Genomic DNA, 20,681 nt, shown 5'->3' on the forward strand with positions numbered 1-20,681 from the left:
TTCAGATGTCACAGGCACAAGTGGCTGCTCTGTATCCCATGCAGGTTCTGTGAAAGCAGGTGGGCCATGCCGAAGAGGTGGCTTTCTCCCACTGTGTTTCAAGAGTCACCTAAGAAGGGAATTCCAAAGACCCAAGAATAGATATGCAGTAGCTTGCAGATGGTCTTGAATACTCTTTTCTGCCCCCTACATCCCCAGGGATAATGGAGAGTTTTCTGTAGTTATACACAAAGGAGATTGTTTATGTGAAGGAAAACCCATTCCCAAACTATGTGGCAAGAGGCCCCAGCTACCAGTGATGGCAGGTTGACAGCAGGGCTACTCATTTGACATGTGGTCCTGTATTTATGAAGAATGCAGGTGTTCTGTAGTCTGGGTTTTGGGTATGTTCCTACAGAATAGGCAAATTAAAACATATCTCACTGAATGCAAAATTAAGTTGTATAGTACCTATATTTTGGAGTTGTCCTTGAAATGGCATATAAGGATATACGTTATTTGAATATATATTTGTTAATTCATATAAAAATATATATTGAGTGGCTGTTATGATAGTCATGTGATTCTGTTTCAATCATAGATATATAATATCATTTTAACATCAACCAAATGCTTTCAGTAAAAATGTGATAACCCATTGCTTCATAAGACCCATGGTTGTAGTAGTGTGATCTCATCCCACTAATCACAATATAAGCAAAAATTGAAAACAAAATTTAATTTAAAATGACAGATTGAATTAGACATTGGAGCAAAATAGGCAAATTCATGTTACCAAGGAAATGTCATTGAGGTCCTTGGTTATTAAATACATGAATACCAATCCAGTGACAGACGCTTGTAACCAACCACTCTAGGCATCCTATTTTGAATAGAGGACGTCTGCTTGCATTATCTATACAAAGGGAATGGGTAGGGAAAAAAGGTAGAATAATGTGTTCGTGCCTAGCACTCTGCAGTGTGATTTTTTAAAAAAACTCTTCTGAAGCAGGAAATGGATGTTGCCAACATTTGGTTCATCAAATGTAATATTGTAACAGGAGCATTGTAAATAAATACATGGGGGCGCCTGGGTGGCTCAGTGATTGAGGGTCTGCCTTTGGCTCAGGTCGTGATCCCTGGGTCATGGGATCGAGTCCTGCATCTGGCTCCCCTGCAGGGAGCCTGCTTCTCCCTCTGCCTGTGTCTCTGCCTCTCTCTGTGTGTCTCTAATGAATAAATAAAAAATCTTTAAAAAAATTTTTTTTAAATCTTTAAAAAATAAGTAAAGACATGAGCTATTAGAATGAACTTTTTTTTTTTTTTTTTGAATTCTTGTCTGTAGTTGTGCACATATATCCGTAACATACCTTAGGGTGTGACTGTCCCGCCTTCCTCTGGAGTTCAGTAATCCTTTCTTACAGTGTCCCTGGCTAAAGGCCTTCTGGCCCCTTTCTGATCACATATAGTGATGATGGGGCAGCCCTTTCCATTTTGAGCAATAATGCTTGTTTAAACGTTCTCCCTTCTGTTGACTTCACATGTGTCTTCTGGAACGTCTCTCATTGATTCCATTTCTGCCCGCCAAAGCACAGTTCTTCTCTCTCTTCATTAAAGTATTAAATTTAATCATCAGATTTTAAAATTATTAAATTAGCCAGTCCCCATTTCCAGGCATGTCCAGTTGAATTTATATGTTATCTCTGTGGAATCCACCATTGTCTCCCTTTTCTCTCATTGATGTGTCTTGGCAGGGACAATAGCTTGTGCAGGGTTACCCTAACACTGCATGCAGCCTTTGCTGGTTAGGCTGGTACGCAGTTTTCCTGTCAGCCCTGAAAAGACACAGTTTCCAGATCTTTACCCAATCTGATTATTCTTGTTTGCCATACTCCACTTTCTTCCATTTCCTGTGTCAAATATGGTGCCCAGAATGAACACAGATGTCCAGAAATGGTTTAACCATGGTGGAGTGTGGGAGGCTTCTTAATTCCATTATTCAGGAAGTTATGCTTCCAGCCTGTGAACTAAGAATAGGATCCCAAACTATAAATAATATGATCCCAGCTGTTAAATTTTGAAGCTACCATCTAAACCTCCCCATCTACTGTACATTTGGTCAGCACACTTTCTTTGTTTGGTTATAAGTCACTGAGGGTAATACAGATATGGAGAAAGACAGCTTATATTTAGTATTTCCTTACAGTTTTCTTTAGACATTGAACCTCAACACTTGCACTTAGTACCCTCTTTCCAGACTCCCCTCGTTTCCACATCAATTAGGATTAAATTGACTTGAAAACGATGTTCAGGGGCGCCTGGGTGGCTCAGTCAGTTAAACATCTAACTCTGGCTCAGGTCATGATCCTAGAGTCCTGGGATCAAGCCCCACATTGGGCTCCCTGCTCTGCGGGGAGTCTGCTTCCCTTTCTGCCTCTGCTCCTCCCCCTACTCCTCCTCTATGTCTCTCTCTCAAACAAATAAATAAAATCTGGGATGCCTGGGTGGCTCAGCAGTTGAGTGTCTGCCTTTGGCCCAGGGCGTGATCCTGGAGTCCCAGGATCGAGTCCCACATTGGGCTCCAATCCAGAGAGCATGCCTCTCCTTCTGCCTATGTCTCTGCCTCTCTGTGTCTCTCATGAATAAATGAATAAAATCTTTTAAAAAATAAATAAATAAAATCTTAAAAAGAAAATGATGTTCCTTGGCTCCTTACTATTTCACCTTATACCACCCTCAGGCCATTGAATATATGGATATCTCTTGTCATCTTTTTTTTTTAATTTATTCATGAGAGAGACACAGAGAGAGAGAGAGAGAGAAGCAGGCTCCATGCAGGGACCCCAATGTGGGACTCGATCCTGGGACTCCAGGATCACGCCCTGGGCCGAAGGCAGGCACTAAACCACTGAGCCACCCAGGGATCCCCTTCTTGTCTTCTTAAATAGGGTTCTCTACCTGGTTTTCTCTCTGCTCCTGGTCTACCCACCACTCTCTGTTCTCACCTCTTCTGCATAGTCTATGTTTCCAGAACATGCCTGTTCTCTCCCATCCCAGATCTTCTTTCGTCAGGCTGCTTCTGCCAGGTGTCCTGTTGTTCACGTACTACTTCCTCACCTGAGTGTTGACCAGTCCTCCAGGTGTGAGTTACGGTCCTTCCCACCTTCTGCCCAGAACATCCTACGCCCTCCCCGTCATCACTGTAATGGCCTATTAACTTTGGTATTTCCTCTGTGGGATATAGAAGCTGATTAAATATAGGAACAAAATCATGTTCATCATTATATATCTAATAAGATGCCCTGCACATAATACTGTACCATAAACACTTGCTGAATGAACATACACGGTGGTGGACATTGTCATATATCACCCTTTAACCTGCCTTCTCTGTATTTCATTAGGGTGGGTCGGTCACTCGATTACTTTCTAGATGACTGGAGACAGAGATACATCTCTTCTCCAGAGGAGAAATGACCCCACAAAAGGATAGGAACTTTTCTAGCCATTTGCAGTATAATTTTATTTCCTGTAGGGTATTAGTAACCTTCGAATTAATTTGTAATTATCTACTAATTAAATAGTTTTATTTTTAACACATTAACCCTTTGTTGTGGTTGTTAATCACCCTTCCCCCCAGAATTTGCAGTTGCTTTTTCTTTTTGCTTAGGGTGTTTGTGAAGTAAAATTGCTTTTTTTAATTCAAGTGTTTTTAAGGTAGTCCACTGTATACAGTTTCCCCTTTGGGCCCAGCCCCTTTTGTGCTTAGAATGCCCTACTAAGTAATTACCTATTTTTAATACTAACTTTATAAACCCTATGAGGAATTTGTCTGGAGGAAGGAGGTGCAGTTAGTTTCTATCATACTAGCTAGCCCCACTGTATCGCTTCTTGCTCAAGAAGATTGAAACCAACCCAGAACTGAATAGTTCAGGGGTTCGTCTTTTAACAAAGATGGATTGGCTCCAGACAACAAAAACATTCCTCTTCTCACTTGTCTTGCTTTGAATCTATCTTTAAAGGTTCTTTGATTGTTCTTAAACTTGGCTTATTTCAGATGTCACCTTTGGTTTTCCAGCCCAGTCCTGTCAGCCCGTGACCCTCTAAAAGTATTCGTCGTATTTGTACAGAATATAACTCACTGTGCACCCTTGACATGTTGCATATGTTACGCCAAAAATCTCATCTCCTTTGGGAGTTCTCTGTGCAAATACTCCATGTTCTTTGGATACCTCACTCCTCATTCTCTCATTCAGTTTTATTTTTGTTGTTATGAAATTTTCACTTGTAAAGTCTCTCTCATAAAAACAATATTCTTTTGGGTCCATTGAGGCAGCCTTTTTTTTTTTCCCTTCTGGACTTTTAAAAACTTTCCCTTGTGTCTGGGGTCCTTGTCTGACCACTCTATCCTCTTTTCCTACTATAAAAATTCCAAGTACGATCCCCAAAGCCAAAGAAAGAGTAGATATCTGCCTTTTCCTTTGGAAAAAGCATCCTCATTCTACTCCAGGACTCTGCCACTAAGATACTAGAGCCAGAACTCCACACGACCGAGAACGTGTGTCATTTTCTCGCATCTGTCGTCAAGGGGCACAGTGGGACATTAGCTGGATATGTAGGTTCTTGCTGCTTCTTTGATGTTTTGTTTCATTCGGGTTTATACCGCACTCAGCCGCCTTTAAGGAATGTCTGCATGGACACCTTTGCTGTGAACGACGTGTGAGTAGGAATAATACCCCGAACCTGCCCAAAGAGACAGGTGCAAGAGCTTTCATCTCTTGCACTAACATAGCAGACTGTGGCCTGGCAGTGCTTGCCATCCAGCCAGCATTGACCCAAGAGTCATGCACTGACTTTCCCAAACCCCCTTTCTTAGGTTTATTCCATGTTCCTTATGTCAGCTCTCTGTTGGTGATTGCCAGCTAGCACAGGATGACTCTGGGAGGTGCTATTGCTGGGGAGAAGGACTGGCTGTCCACACCCTGTCTGGATGAAGTGCCCCCTCTATGTGTGCCCAGGGCCCTACAGAGCCCTGCTCTGTGAAGGCCTGGCACTTGCTCAGTGCAGGGGACAGCCGCCCGAGTGAAGCCTGTCCACACCCGCCTCCTACCCACCCTGCCACAGAGCAAAATATCTTGTGTGAGCGGATGGAAAACCATCCTGGGTTGGGGGTGGGAGGGAGGTATGCTGTCTGCTATGTTTCTGACACTCCTGCTCAGATGATCCTCGAAATCCCTGACTGGAAACTTCTAAAGGTAATATTAATTGAGAGCCTTCTTCGCACCAAGCAGAGTTCCACACTCTTTACCTGCAGTACCTCCCAGCAGCCCCTCGGGGGTGGCACTGTGATGGCCTCAGTTATCTAGTCTAGGGAAGTGTGACCCAAGCTGGTGAGGTGATATGCACAGGTTCACCCCCAACTCGCTCATGGTGAAGTCAGCATAAAACACAAAGCCACACAGTCAGGCTCTGAGCCAGGCTCCCATCCTCTGTGCGTCCCGGGGGGTCGGGCAGGGCAGGGCAGCAGGGAGCACACGGTGCCTGGCCTCAGGCCTGCGTTGGTGGCCAGAGAGAGGGGGTGGGCGGGGGGAAAGTGTGAGCATCAGCAGAGCTGGGTGTGGAAGAATGAACAAAGGTAAATGCTCATCTCTCCCTCAAGACAGCCTCCAAGGAGGGGGACCTTCTCTTCTTTGGGTCACCACTGTGTCCCTGGCACCTGGCTCAGTGCATGGCCAAGAGCAGACAGGCAGGGAGGGTCCTTGGAGTACATGAGTGAAGAGAGTGTTTCCAGGCAGAGCCACAGCTCAGCCAAGCCCAGAGGCAAGGCAGAGGGTGGCCCTCACAGGAACAGGATTTAGAAGTCAGGATGGCCGAGGGGACAGGAAAGGAGGAGAGCATTTGAAAAACTTGCTCTGGCAAGGCAAGCCTGATCTCAGAGGGCTTGTTATCATCAAACATTCCAATGTCCCCCTTTCACAGCTGGTAGCAGCAATGCACAGTGAAGGAGAAAGAACCACCCTGTCAGGCATCACCTGCTCGGGCCCTTACGCCCTGAGGCCTGCTGTCCAGACCTGCACAGGGGTCCACTCTATTCAGTCCCTGCTTCTGTTTCCTGTGGGTTTCTTTCTTTCTTCCTTTCTTCCTTTCTTTCTTTCTAAGATTTTTAAAATGTATTTATTCATGAGAGACAGAGACAGAGAGAGAGAGGCAGAGACACAGGCAGAGGGAGAAGCAGGCTCCATGCAGGGAGCCTGACGTGGGACTCGATCCCGGGACTCCAGGATCACACCCTGGGCTGAAGGCGACGCTAAACTGCTAAGCCACTCGGGCTGCCCTCCTGTGGGTTTCTATTTGGATGGCATCAGACCCCCAGCTCCCTTTCCTCTGTAAGGAGTAGGCTGTAGTCCCTTCCCAGCCCTTCTCCAAATAATAAGAGGAATGGCAGTAGTAACAGCCAGGTGTGGAGAGGATTCAGTCTCTCTGTGTCTTCAGAGGCTCGGGTGCAGAACCAGCGTGTGGGCTGCAGAAGGCTGCAGGTGCGTGGTGAGCGGGGTGAGGAAGTGTTCACACGTGGAGATGAACGAAAGCCTGTCTGCAGAAGGTGCTCTAGCAGAGCCCGAGTGCCACAATCCAGTTACCACTCTCTAGGTGTCCAGCTAGTTGGAGGGAAATGCAGAAAGCCCTGTGCCTTCCAGAGCCTTGGATATGTCACCGCACATAAGCTCATCGAAGTGAGCTTCCTGCTCTGCTCACCAGGTCGGTGTCCGTGGTATAGAACCAGCCTGCAGAGCCCGGGCATTCGGATCTCCTGGTGTCCGTGTGCTCCTGACCGGTGACTCAGAGGGGTTGGCCTCAGAGGAGACTGTTGGCCTGTCCCACTGTGGCCCTGGGTTGCATTGACTGGACCTTTTCTTTCCATATCTGCAACAGACCTGTCTGACCTCTGCATCAAGAGCTTGTCCTCAAATTTCAATGTCTTGTTGGAAGATGGGAAGAGTACCCTTCCTTCCTCCCTCCTCCACAGTCCGCAACTTGGCACTGATTAAGAGTTCCTGTGCACTGGAGCTTCCTGGCTGTCCTCAGTGCCTATGATGAATGTCTGGGCCCATTCCTCATCTTCTAAGCTTTAGGCCCAGAGATTGTTAGTATTCCCTGACCTCTGCCCTGCAGTTCCATCTGGAGGGATTGAGATGGACTGTGCTACAGGACTTGTGGCTCCATCACACACAGCAGTGGTCTTCTGGGTGTCAGGGTCCAGGCTAGAAAGTTCCATGCCAGAGCAGCGGCCCTGCACTGCCCCCAAGCCCTGAGTGTGCCCATGACATCCCGACTTCTCTTCCTACATGATGGGAGAAAGCCCCAGGTCCTTTTACTGAAGGTAGAAGCAGCATCCGAGCATCCGCAGCCCCAAAACCTGCTTTCCAAAGATCCTCTGGTAAAGCACAAGCCCTGCTTGTGGAAGGTTGAGCTTTGAAGAATGCAGGGCTATTTCAACTTTTATAATCCGTCGAGTTGCCATGTGAATTTGTTTCTAGCAGAGCCACTCACTTAATCACTTTCGTCTGGGTTTGATAAGTTACAACTGTATTCAGCAGCCAGGAGCCTCAAGGACATGCCTCTGTGTTTCCTTCTTTTAAATCCAGGAGACTCATGGTCAAGACAGAGGTGAAATAATTCGCCAGAGGACATAGGGCAAATAGGGACAAGGTCATTCTCTAAATCAGACTTCTGACGTCTAGCACCGTGGGTCTCCATCCCCTGTCATGTTGTTTTAATATGATGTCACTTAAAGACAACAAAAGGTAGGCTTGAATAGGGGGTAAATTGTAATAAAAGTGGGCAGAACACCTAAAGATTATGGGCAGAGACTCCCCATGCCTGTTATGAAATTATAAAATTACATTATAATAATTTAATTTGTTCTATCTGGCATTTCCATGGTACAGGCTAAGTGTGAGCAGCAGCAAATGGATGCATATTTTCAGTAAATTTTAATTTGCCCGAAGGCCTTTCTGTGTATTCACGGTGAGTTGAATTTCTGGAGGCCGCTGTGAATGTATCTCATTCAAATATCTCCTGGATGTGATAGCTTTATGATTCTTGAGACTTTGTGAGCCTGTGGCTTTCTGGTACCTTCGCTGGGTCGTTGGGCCTTCATTAGCCTGAGAGGAAACTGAAGTGGAGAGAGGAATGTAACATGCTGAGGTGACCCCGAGAGCAGAAGCTCCAACAGTGAGTCGCACTGGGAAGTTGTAGTCATGTTTCTGGAATTTCCTTGTGAGCCACAGAACGGCCCAGGTCAAAGGGCGGATTGTGAGGTGCTGCCGTAGCACATCCGCCCGTCTGGCTGCCTTGGGATGCTCTGTGGTTTAACGGACCAGGCTAAGAGGGGAGGCTTGTCTCTGTGTTTGGGCTGTGGCTGGGATGCTTTGGAAATCTGAAATTTCTATTTGATGGTAGAATTTTAAAGGATAGGATTCCAGGTTTGGAGTGGGGTGGGGAGTAGTGATAACTTTCCTAAACACAGCACATTCTGGAAGTTTCAATAGTTCCCTTTATACAGTCCTAGTGAGGCTTTGATATTTCTTCTTTTATTGTCTCAGGAAGTTACCATCTCTAAGATGAATATGAGTCACAGCATAGTGACTTACTGTACGGAGATGAACCAAGAGGACATGTGGAAAGTAGGTTCAAAGCCGTATTTGCAGGCTGTGTACCTTGCCTCCCTGGCCCCGTGCTCACCCGGCCCTTACCCCACTCCCCGGTGCCTCGGGGATAACCGGCTCCATATAAAGGAAATATAATGGTAACATGTGCTGATAAGATGTCTTTTAGTTTTTCTTTTCTGAAAGCCTTGTGCGTTTGTGAGCTCAGAATCAGTGACCCCGTATAGTCGTTTGTCCCACTGCGTTAGAGTCCAGTGAAAATGTTATCAGCCGTGGAACGAGGTGTGTGTACCCTGGTGTGTGACTTAATTGGCAAAGGACAAGAAGCAAGAGAGGGGCGACATCCAGGCAGTGGCTCAGAGAGCAGGAGGGAGCGGGAGGGAGAGGTGGTTATGTCGAGAACCTGAATGGTAATGCAAAGCATATGAAGATGGGCGTTTACTTAGTTTTGAATGTGAAGACAAAAGGTTCCTAATAAAACGTGTTCGCACGTGCCGAACTTGGTAGCCTGCCCTTCTCCACAGAAGGCATCTGAAAACTACCGTTTGGGGGACTTTGTCATTGCTAGTTAATTACTGTTTCTGTTTTACTAATGCCCTGGAGGCCGCATCTGGACAGTGGTCCCTTGCACCAGCAGGAATATACCAGGATGTTGTAGAAGGAAGGATGCCCTCAGACAGAGATATTTATACATCTCCCCTCTTTTCAGGTTCTGTGCAACTTCTTTTTTTTTTTTTTTTTTAAGATTTTATTTCTTTATGCATGAGAGAGACACAGAGAGAGGCAGAGACATAGGCAGAGGGAGAAGCAGGCTCCCCTGGGGGAACCTGATATATGGGACTTGATCCCAAGATCCCTGGATCACACCCTGAGCCAAAGGCAGACACTCAACCACTGAACCACCCTGGCATCCCCCTGAGCAACTTCTGATCGCAGTTGGCTTCCCATTCATTCCACCTGCAGGGGGAGAATATGTCAGACCTTCCACCTCCAGTATTCTGACCTGTGTGACAATTGTAATTCTCATTCATAAACTAATTGATTTGATTTGATACGTTAAAACCATAGGCAATCTAAAACGAATTCATTGGGAACAAAGCTTCTCAAGATCCTTTTCCTATGGCTGACCTCAAATACTGTCATTCATTTTTCGAGATAAAGTTTCTTTTTTCTAAATTTTTTAACTGAAAAAGAAAAAAGTGTTTGGATGGGATGGGAGGGAACTACCCATTAGCCTACTCCCCTAGCACATCAGCTATTTTATTTTTGTCTCCCAATTCCTGTCCAAATGCATGGTAATTTTATTGGCCGCCTTTATAGTACAGTACACATAGCATTTCATATTCCGCTATGCTCACTTAAGCTAGTATGGTAAATGCATTTCTCTGTTTATGAATAACCTTCCTGATTCCGTGTGTGTCTTAACAGCAAAGTTGGATCAATGGGGTGGACACCTCACTTCCAAAATAACACTTTTCTGTGTATCCTTTGGAATCACAGTGCATTTGGCAGGCCCGTGTTTGGTGTAGAATTGTATTGTAGCAAGACGATTTCTGTTGGAGTGGTAGCCAGCTGACATCTACAAGAAGCCTTGTTCTCCAAAAGGATTTCCTCTGAGGGGGATGCCAATGCTGCAATTGTGCGTGAGCAGCTGAAAATGAAAACAAGCAAAGCAGTATTATTTTACAATTGTTAGTATTCAAAAGAAAATTTCAGTATGCGTGGAAAGCCAGACAAAGCTACAGATGTCCACTCTGTCCCCGTACACACCCAGAATGGTAAACCTTTTCTCAACTGATGAGAACAGGATACTCCAGTCTTCCTTCAATATGAAACAACAAACCATCCCCCCTTTGAGAAAAAAAAAAAAAAAAAACAGCAGCACCGTCAAAAGACAGGCGTACTTTCAAAAACATGATGATTCAAAGTTGAGTTTCCGTTTGGACGCACTTCTCTGGACTGCCTTTTTTTCAGGGACGTTTTGCCTTCCAAAAGAGAGGCAGCTTATAAATTCTCCTGTTTAAAATAGGGAGCATGCTTATTTAAAAAATTCCCCAGAACTGAAAATTGAGGCTTTTTTTTTTTTTTAAGAGAAGAATGAGCTTGGAAAACTCTGAGTAGATCTTAACATCTTGGTGTATAGTTTATTCCTTCAACTGCTGAGCAGATAAGGTGAGATTATTTAACGGAATGAGAATTTTCTTTTTCAGATGAAAATGAGAGCCTCACAGTAAACTTCTAGGTATGGCTATGCACTCGGTGTCACGTCATGCTTTGTGTGCTTTGAAATATTTTGAGAAAATTATATGCTACCTCTTTATGATTGCAGTTAAAACTTCATTTGATACAGTAATGCCTTGGCGATACCAACTTCCCTTTGTTTTTATCAGATTTATTTGAATGTGGTTAAGGAAGTCAAAAACGTGTTTATATCCTTAGCTTTTTAGGATTAAATGAAGCTTAAAACTGTGGGTTCTAAAGATGCTAAGGGCCAGCAGCATTTTTTTTAAAAATTCTCTTCCGTTCCCCACCCTTCAGAGAATTTTCTGAAACCTGTAATAAATGTCTGTAAAGGAATTTCATAATAGTATGCTGGATGGTTGTAGCACTTTTCTTCCTTGAACTTCCACTGTCCTAACTTCCACTGTCTTAACTTAATTCTTACGATTAAGAGCTGAACTGCTGGAAATCTGTACCTTTTACACTTTGGACTCGTTTCACCAATTTCCCTCACTCCTCTCACACCCCAGCTCTGGCAACTACCAGTCTGTTCTCTGTATCCACGAATTTGGTGTTTTGTTTATTTAGATTCCACATGAGATCATTTGTCTTCCTCTGACTTAATTTCACTTAGCATCATGCCCTCAGGACACTATCCATGGTGTCATCAATGGCAAGATTTTCTTCTTTCTTTAGCTGAATAATATTCCACTGTGTACCTACACCACCTATTCTTTATCTGTTTATCCACCAATGGACACTTTGGTTTCTGTGTCTTACCAATCATACAGAATGCTGCAGTGAAAATGGGGCAACATATGTCTTTTTGAATTAGTGTTCTCCTCTTCTTCGGGTAAATACCCAGAATTGAAATTCCTGGATCATATGGTGGCTCCATTTTTAAGTTTTTGAGGACCCTCCGTACTGGTTTCCACAGCGGCTACAGTAATGGGACATTCCCACCAGCAGTGCATGAGGGTTCCCTTTACTCCACATCCTCATCAACGCTTGTTATTGCTTGACTTTTTCATAATAGCCATTCTAACACATGTGAGGTTGATATCTCATTGTAGTTTTAATTTGTATTTGCCTGATGATGAGTGATGTCGAGCATCTTTTCATATGTCTGTTGGCCGTCTGTATGTCTTCTTTGGGGAAGTGTCTATTCAGATCCTTTGCCCATTTTGTTTAATAGGATCGTTTGGGGCTTTGCTATTGAGTCATCTGCATTCGTTATATATTTATTAATAATTATGGGACGCCTGAGTGGCTCAGCGGTTTACTGTCTGCCTTTGGCCCAGGGTGTGATCCTGGAGTCCCTGGGATCGAGTCCCATGTCAGGCTCCCTGCATGGAGCCTGCTTCTCCCTCTGCCTGTGTCTCTGCCTCTCTCTCTGTCTCTCATGAATAAATAAAATCTAAAAAGAAAAAAAAATAGTTATTAACCCTTTTTCAGATATATGATTGGAAAGTATTTTCTTCCATTTAGTAGGTTGTCTTTTCATTTTGTTGATGGTTTCCTTTGCTGTGCAGGAGCTTTTTTTTTTTTTGTTTAACATTTGTTTTTATTTAAGTTTGATTTGCCAGCATACAGCAGGAACTTTTTATCATGATGTCTGCCCACTTATTTATTTTTTGAAGCTGATGGATTTTTAAAAATTAAGTCTGTCAGCTAGGATGCCTCCTATGTGCAAAGTTGGTGGATTCTAATGGGATTGGAGCCCATTCTCCTTTTAAGGCAGTGAACAGAGTTAAGAGTTCAAAGAATGAATTGGAGTTTTCATAGACCCATCTCTTGTCCATGGCCACCAGCTTCAGCATATATGTGCAAAATGGCAGACCCTTGGAGTGAAGGTTTCCTTGGTTTTTACTCTATTTTAACCTCTGTTGAAGTGCCAGTGAGTAGGTGAAACTTCTCGTGGTGCATTTTCCAGAGCCGAGGACTGCTAGGTCATCCTTATAACTCAGATTCAAGAGACTTTATTTTGGCTCCATCCAAGCACGTGTGCTATTTTGGTTAAGATCCCAGAACTAGGGAAATCTGACTCGTTGGTAGTTGGAAGGGGTGGCTCCTTCTGAGGAAGGAATAAGAATTTTCCCACAGGAGTCCCTGCCAGCTTTGGACATGCTGACAGCGGGCAATCCCTGTTGAACAGGAAGAGAAGATGCTACCTATTGTGTCATTCCTGGAGAAAGTGCTCGTGAGAAGGGACTGTGGTGGCTGTAATGAGATGAGGCCAGGATCTGCTCATGTGCTTCCCTCCCCTTGAGCTGCGTGCAGTGGCTGCCAGCTGGGCAAAAAAGGGTGGTTTCATTGGGGGCTCTGGAGTCATAGAAAAATACGCGGACCAGAAGGAAGCTTCTGGGTCTTCTGGTCTAGACGGTGAGGTTAGAGCCAGCTCTTCCCTGTTGTGAGAGCCAGTTGGTACATCTTGGGGAATTCTGCATGCCGGTGGTAAAACATCATCATTATTAAAATCAAATTCTATGGATTTAGAGTACATTAAAAACAAAGGTAATAAGTACTCAAAACCCATCACTAACGGATAGTAAATTCCCTAATTATTTGACTATACTATCATCCACGCCCCTGGGCTTATTTAAGTGTACAGTATGTGTAGAAGATATATTTGTCAGGACGGTAGCTTAAAATCAGACCCAGTGAAAGTATCTGGAGTGTGGCAGGACAAGTTTTGGTTAAAGTGGTGGCCAGCTGACATCAATGAGAAGCCTCATTCTTTAAAGGATTTCCTTTGAGAGCATTGCCAGGGCACTAGCAAATGCTACGAATTAAGGCTTTTTCCTCCCAGAAAGCCAATGATTCAACATTTCAGCAGCACTTCCCTGGGCTCAGCCCACTCCCTTTTGTATATGAGACGGGGCTGCAGAGATGAAGGGACACTTGTCCAAAGCCTTGCAGCCAAGACCTGACGTGGGTCTCCGCAGGCCTTTCGGGGTGCTCTTTCTCTTATGTCGCCAGCAGTGTGAGTAGGGAAAGGAGCAAGGGTTAGGGGTCAGGTATAGCCGTGACTGGCTCCTGGGTTCCTCTATCACAGGTGAAAACACTGGAGGGACTAGGTAATAAACAATTAACACAGAAATTCTGAGGAAAAGGAGTTCCCAGAAATCAGATGCAGTTCCCAGAGGGGTGCTCATCTGCTCCAGGGTGCTCAGTAAAGGGGACAAGGTGGCAGAGCCCAGATACTGAAATCTGTCCCTAATGTGTGGGGATAAAATTATTGAATGGAAGAATGATTAAAGCATGAAACACTTATCACCAGCTGGTGTTAGGTTAGGAATGTGTTTGCTAATTTATTTTAGATCTCCCCCTTAAAAATGTAAGCTCCCCGCGGACAGGAACCTTGTCTCGTGTGCCGCTGTGCACCCAGCTCCCAGAATAGTGCCTGGCACGTAGGAAGTGCTCCATAAGTATTTTTGAAGGAAGGAAGGAATGAACCAGTCCTGCCACTCCTTGGCATTGTCTGGCTCCATCTCCCAGGGCAAGTTTTGCCTGGCGGAGTCCAGCACAGGGGCCCCGCTCACCCTTTGTCAGGCTGCCAGACCCTCAGTGACCATCATTTGTCTTTCTTTGTAGATGACGGAGGGCCGTCGATGTCAAGTACATCTTCTCGATGACCGGAAGCTGGAACTCCTAGTACAGGTAAATGACTTTTGGCCAACGTTCTAAGTTTCTTCTGAGGCTGGTGCAGTTTAGACTCCCAATTCAGCTGACGGGTGGGGAAGAATAAAATGTTTTTTAAATTGGTATCTGGTAGAGATAGAGAAGGGCGGCGCACCATGGCATTTCTGTGTGTGAGTGCTATTTTTGATCATTCTGTTTCTTGTACACCACGCCTAAGGCATTCAAGGCCAGATGTATATCTAACCTATTGTTGCAAATCTCGAGAAAAGGAAATTCCTTGACTGCCATTAGCGATTTCTACTTGCAGGAGTTCACTATAATATAATGTAAATCCGTCTTGCGGCACCTGGAGCTGATTTGGTCATCTTTGCTACTTGGAGAGGGGTGGAAAACCATTTGCTGTTTTCAGGGTCATCTTTCATGGGTGTGGGGAAAGAGAGGCAGTCTCTTGGCTCTGTCTCCCCTCCGAGGGCTGAGTAAGCCTCATCCCGTGTGTCCACATTGTGTCACCCTTGAACATCTATGTGTCCATGGACAGCAGGAAATCATTCAGTCCATCTCCAAACTGCGCACCCATCAGAGTCAGAGAAGTCTGATTCTGATTGAAATCAGAGATCCTGGTCTCGTTCAGCTGACTCGAAAGAAATCATTTTACTTAGAGCCCTAAAGAATCACAAAGCTGCCCAACATGATTTAAAGAACCTTAATTCCAAATCTGTTGTTCAACTCCAACTTTTATAACCGTATTTGCTTGAAATGCTCAAATGTCTATCACAGTCTTAGGGCAGTGCTCCTCATTATCCAGAACACTTTGCCAAAGAAGTTGTAGTTCATCAGTAGGTTGAAATGACACCTGCATCCTCATTCACTGGGGAGGGATGATATTGCTGCAATGGGAAGATTTTCACAGAGAACTACTCTTATCTCATGTTCCCTTGGATTTGAAAATGTTCGAATCGCTAACTTAAAGAAGTTAATACTTTAAATTAGATTTAAATTATAAAGGCAACGTAGGGAACAGAGAAAGTAGGGAAAAGCTCATAATCACAGCACTCACTCACCTGCTAGCTTCATTTCAGCAAATTTCTTTCCAGCGTTTTTCATACTTCTGTTTCTTACATGGTTGTATTGTAATGTGTAATTGTATTTTATTTTTCCTCCTAACATTGCGTTTTATTGGCATTTTCCAAGTTACTTTAAGTTCATCTTTGTTAATATCAGCATAAATTCCAGAAATGGATATACCATTATTGTCTAATCGTTCACCCATTTGGGTACATTTAAGGCTTTTGTTTGTTTGTTTTACCGTTTTTCTGCTATTACCAGTAAATGTCATTAATTTATCCCTGTATATAGAGTTCTCCCATGTTTTGGATTATGACCTTATTAGGCTAGGTTCCAAGACCCATGGTCTTATTAAGAGTCAAACTTGTGGTTTGGATTCAGGGGGGGAGGTGAGGCAGTAGATAGTAGCTGTGAAGTGAGCAAGATCTCTCCTGTTAGCGAAATCACAAAGTGGAGCTTTCAGTTGTTAAGAATCAGCATGAAGAATTTATAGGTGAGTGCCCCAGTGTTTTTTCGATACTTTTTTTTTTTTTTTTTTTAAATCAACTCTTAGAGGCTTAGAAAGCAGCCAGTCTCTGAAACAGGAAACGAGACTTCAAGTGGCTGTGAAGTATGGTGTGTCAGGGGAAGATGTGAGTCAGGGCATTGGAAGGTGGACTTGAATCACAGAAAAGATACTTAGTTGCTTCTGTTCATAGCTTTGGAAGGGTGATCCTCAGCCCTTCACAATCCAGAAGATGTCGAATTAAGCCAAGCAAGAGAAGTCATATTCTTCCCACCCTCTTTGGAACACATGTCACATGTTACTCCCTCTTTCTAGAACTCTGCTTCCCGTGCTTGCACCTCTATGCCTGGCTGGTTTCTGCCAAGCCTCCAGTTCACAGCCTAGAAGATGCTTTTTCCCCAAGCTCTTGGCTCTACCTGCTGCTCCTCCCAAGTCTGGTTCTTAGCTGAGTCCCCCCACCCCCACACATCCCTTTCACAGCACTGTCACAACTCAATGTCACAGCTCACTGTCCTTGCCTGTTTACCTCGTTGCCCAGAGCCACCAGTGGTTGGAGGGCTGGGTCTACACTGTGGTCACTGTGTATACCCAGCACCCAGCCCCATGCCTGGCACAAATGTCACTAAACAAATCCTTGTGGAATGAAAGAACAGGCTAATCCCAAAATGCCTTGGTATTATTTCCCCTAAGGACTTTTTGTCATAGAACCAATTGCTTGGCAGGGGATTTAGTTTAGCACAAAAAACCATAGATAGAAAAAGGAACACTTCTGAACTCCTTTCGGCATTATTACAAAGCAGACTTCAGCAAAATACAGAGGAGCAAGGTTAAAACTATTGGCCGGACACCAAGTTAAATATGACTTTTCTTTCTCCTCTACAAAATTCCCTTGTCCAGGATTATGTTCTTTTGACAATCCTTTCTTAAAGGGAATCCCTCTTGAGTTCATTTGGACCAGTGCTAGTTTTTCATAGAACATTTGGGTCCCATACTTGTCTTTTTGATACTGTAAGTCCAGAGAGTGACAACCTTGCAGGTTCATTTATACTGTAGTCATCAAAGTACATTAAGTGCGGAAGGTTTTGCTGTTGTCGCTGTGAAGTATTTCAGCCTATTTGTAATGAGCTTTAGATGAAGAAGCGCCCTTCTGTCTTCTTCTTTTTTTTTTTTTAAAGATCTTATTTATTTATTCATGAGAGATACACAGAGAGGGAGGCAGAGACACAGGCAGAGGGAGAAGCAGGCTCCACGAAGGGAGCCCGACGTGGGACTCGATCCTGGGACTCCAGGATCACGCCCTGGGCTGAAGGCGGCGCTAAACTGCTAAGCCACCCGGGCTGCCCCCCTTCTCTGTCTTCTGATCTGGGTTTGCGGAGATGGGGTGGGTGGGTGTTTACCTGACCAGGTTTGTAAGATGGAGAGGCAGGATTGGAGGAGGTGTTTTCTCTCCCACAGAGAAGCAAGTGAGTTTACACAAGAGTGGTTGACATTAGAAATAGCAGCAGGAGTGGGAGGTCTAGTTTTTCAGCCACTAGGTAAGAGATGCATCAAAGGCAACATCTCATAAAACTCCAGCAGCATAAAAGAAAAGTGAGATGTCTTGGAATTAGCAACTAATAAGGATTCTTCCCCCCTCCCTCCCACCAGATGGATTCTGGTAACCAGACACCCAAACAGATCATTTCCTATGGTGGCATAGACCTGGCCCCTGTGACTAGCGTTTCCCTTCTTCGAGTTATGGAGCAAAATGGCCATAATCTCAACAGTTAATGCTTCTTACAAAGCCCTTTGAGATTACTGAGAGGAATCTGTGCTTCCAAATCCCTGATTGCCCTGAGTAAATCCCACATTACCCTTACAGGGGTAAGGGCAAAGGTCAAGAGTACACATACTAGGATTGAATATTTGGAAGGTTCTCCTTAAATCCTTAAATTCCACTTAAGGACAGCAGGGGAATGATGATGTGAACTTTCAGTAACAAAACCAAGCCTCCAACCTTGATCATCTCTATGTGGCAGGTGTCCGGCTAGATCCCTCCGTTCCAACCTAGAAACAGGAGAGAGTGTTATTTGCCCTGTTGCCCAAAACTGTTTCAACCAATTAGAAATGTACTCAAAAAAAGCCAGCATCAGAATGAGAGAGGGGGCACCCAGGTGGCTCAGTGGTTGAGCGTCTGCCTTTGGCTCAGGTCATGATCCCAGGGCCCTGGGATCGAGTCCCACTTTGTGTTCCCCGCAGGGAGCCTGCTTCTCCCTCTGCCTATGTCTCTGCCTCTCACTGTCTCTCATGAATAAATAAATAAAATCTTAAAAAAAAAAAAAAAAAAGAATGAGAGAGGCTGCCATTATGTATGCCTGTCAGCCTCCTCCTGATGCTTATGTAGCCAGCTAAGAGAGTGTTGTGAATGTTTTGTATTAAAGTAAAATTCTCAAGTCTTATCTTCATATGGTTATTTCTTTAAAATTAGTTTCTCCATTTTTCTCCTGCATATTTTGAAAGCCAAGAAAGGGAAATGTCCTTTTTAGCCTTAGTGAGAATCATTTAAATAAGACGAAGAGTGATTTCCTGACAGTGAAGGTCAATAGATGGAGTCCTAGAAGCTGTATAAGGAAGATCCTGGACTCTTTCTCTTGAATTTCTTAAAAATAGAATAGATTTTTCACTAGATTGGAATGGCTGAGGTGTGGCCCTTCCTTATTAGGAATCACACCTGGTTCTCCTGAGGCTTATGACATTATGTGGCATCCTTTCTTACAGGAAGACAGGCCAGCACAGGAAAAACAGACATGTGCCTTCAACACGTTTCAGGGTTTTACCCCAGCACTGGAGATGAGTAGATGTTGTACTCTGCTGGCAGGAACTCTTCCCTCAGATGATAGAGCTTTACAAATCAGAATCCTCTCCACCCCCACAACTGCCACAAGGAACCCCACTTTTTGTTTTGTTCAGGAAGCTGTCCCGTGATGTCACCAGTTTTCTTGGACTGTTGTGCCTCTCCCTCTGACCCAGTCTCTCAGTGGCCGTTGGCAGCACTTTTATAACCATCCACTTCTGTTAAAATAGAGGAACAGTGTCCTGTGATTCTAAGAAGTGGAGCAAACTTCAGCATTTTTTCCAAGAGAATGAGAGATAGTAGCTGGGTTATTGTTGTACATTACACAGTGTCCCTAATTCTGAGAAAGCCGGGGGACAGAAACATCGGGAAAGATCTGAAGCTGTATGGTTTAGCAGCAGTGGCAGCGTTTGAAACATTGGCAATCCAAACCGACACGTGGCGTCAGTGTAAAATATATACCAGATTCTGAAGGTTTCGTATGAAAACAAAAACACCTTGTTAATTCTTTTATATTGCTGATTCCATGTTGAAGATGAACTATTTGGACTATATTAATTAGGTGAAATAAAATATGTGATTAATTGAAATTAATCACACCTGGTTTAATTGGACTACTAAAAAATTTTTATTTCATATTGGATTCACATTTGTGGTTGACATTGTATTTCTGTTGGACAGTTATCTCTAAAGGATAGAGAGAAGATAATTTAAACAAGAGAAAAGATTGTGGACACAGTCAAATTACCCAGATTTAATACTGGATGTCCTCCACAAGATTGACCACATTTTATAGTTCCTCATAGCGGTCGCTGGGGCATGTCTTATTTAATTTTTATGTTGACTATATAAAGCCGGCACTAATTCAGATAAGGAAACAGAAACTCAGGAAGGTCAGATAACTTGCTGGAGGTCACATAGTAGTAGTAGTGTATACAGCTTGAACATGGGTTATTTCCTGACCTCCTTTCATTGCACCATATATATATAAAATATATATAATAAAGACGCAGGACATGGCCCCTATGCTGGTCCCTATGCTGGTCCCCAGCAACAGCAGCAGAAACAACTGGAATTAAAGCCTTCGACCCGCTCCCCCCACCCCCATCTCAAGTCTTGACCAAAGATGGGCTTACCCAGGTCATTTCATTTCTCTGATCTAAATTCCTAATCTGTCTGGTGAGGATCTGAACACGTGACACACGTGGTGAAGGATTTCCACATCAGGTGTCAACCTCAGGGTATAAGGTGTGGAAGAAACAAGCCATAGCAGATTAAACCTTCTGATCATTTTTCTTTGAGAACCATGCTGCTGGTGATACTCCTGCTTAGAGGTTCAGGAAGTTGCTATGGGCCCCCAGTCAGGCAGCATGGAGGGCAAAGTAAATATTCTGGCCTATTATGGGCTTAAAAAAAAAACTATAAAAAGTCTGACACTCTAATAGTGCTACCTAGAATAAATGAACAGACTTGGGTTCTCTCCATGTGCACACCCCACATACACACTCACCCTCACCCTCTATCCTCAGCTGCGTCTGTGGTTAAGGATGTTCTGTTAAAAAAAAAAAAATTACAAGGGATTATTTTCTACCAAATAAACCAGGAATTCCCCCAAAGCACATGTTGCCAAGAAAAAAGAAAAAACCGGAGTTGGTTCCCTATCTGCCCAACTGAGAAGGATGGTCTGCTTTGCTTTGCCGGCCTGTCCACTGAAGCGTAAACCAGGTCTGCCATCTGCTCCTGTCTGGTCTGAATTCACCAGGAGGTACAG

At 44.1% G+C, this 20,681-nt stretch overlaps 1 protein-coding gene across 13 annotated transcripts in view; it reads left to right on the plus strand.

Annotated features, from left to right (window-relative positions):
• Nucleotides 1–20,681, plus strand: part of FRMD4A (FERM domain containing 4A) — a 736,083-nt gene that overhangs the window by 527,756 nt on the left and 187,646 nt on the right. For all 13 annotated transcript variants that reach the window (XM_038530061.1, XM_038530064.1, XM_038530066.1 and 10 more), the window contains one exon: nt 14,460–14,525. In XM_038530061.1, the coding sequence (XP_038385989.1) occupies nt 14,460–14,525 (66 nt within the window). The remainder of the gene's footprint in view (nt 1–14,459; nt 14,526–20,681) is intronic.

The sequence above is a fragment of the Canis lupus genome, chromosome 2 (genome assembly GCF_011100685.1).
Source record: "Canis lupus familiaris isolate Mischka breed German Shepherd chromosome 2, alternate assembly UU_Cfam_GSD_1.0, whole genome shotgun sequence".
NCBI lineage: Eukaryota > Metazoa > Chordata > Mammalia > Carnivora > Canidae > Canis > Canis lupus.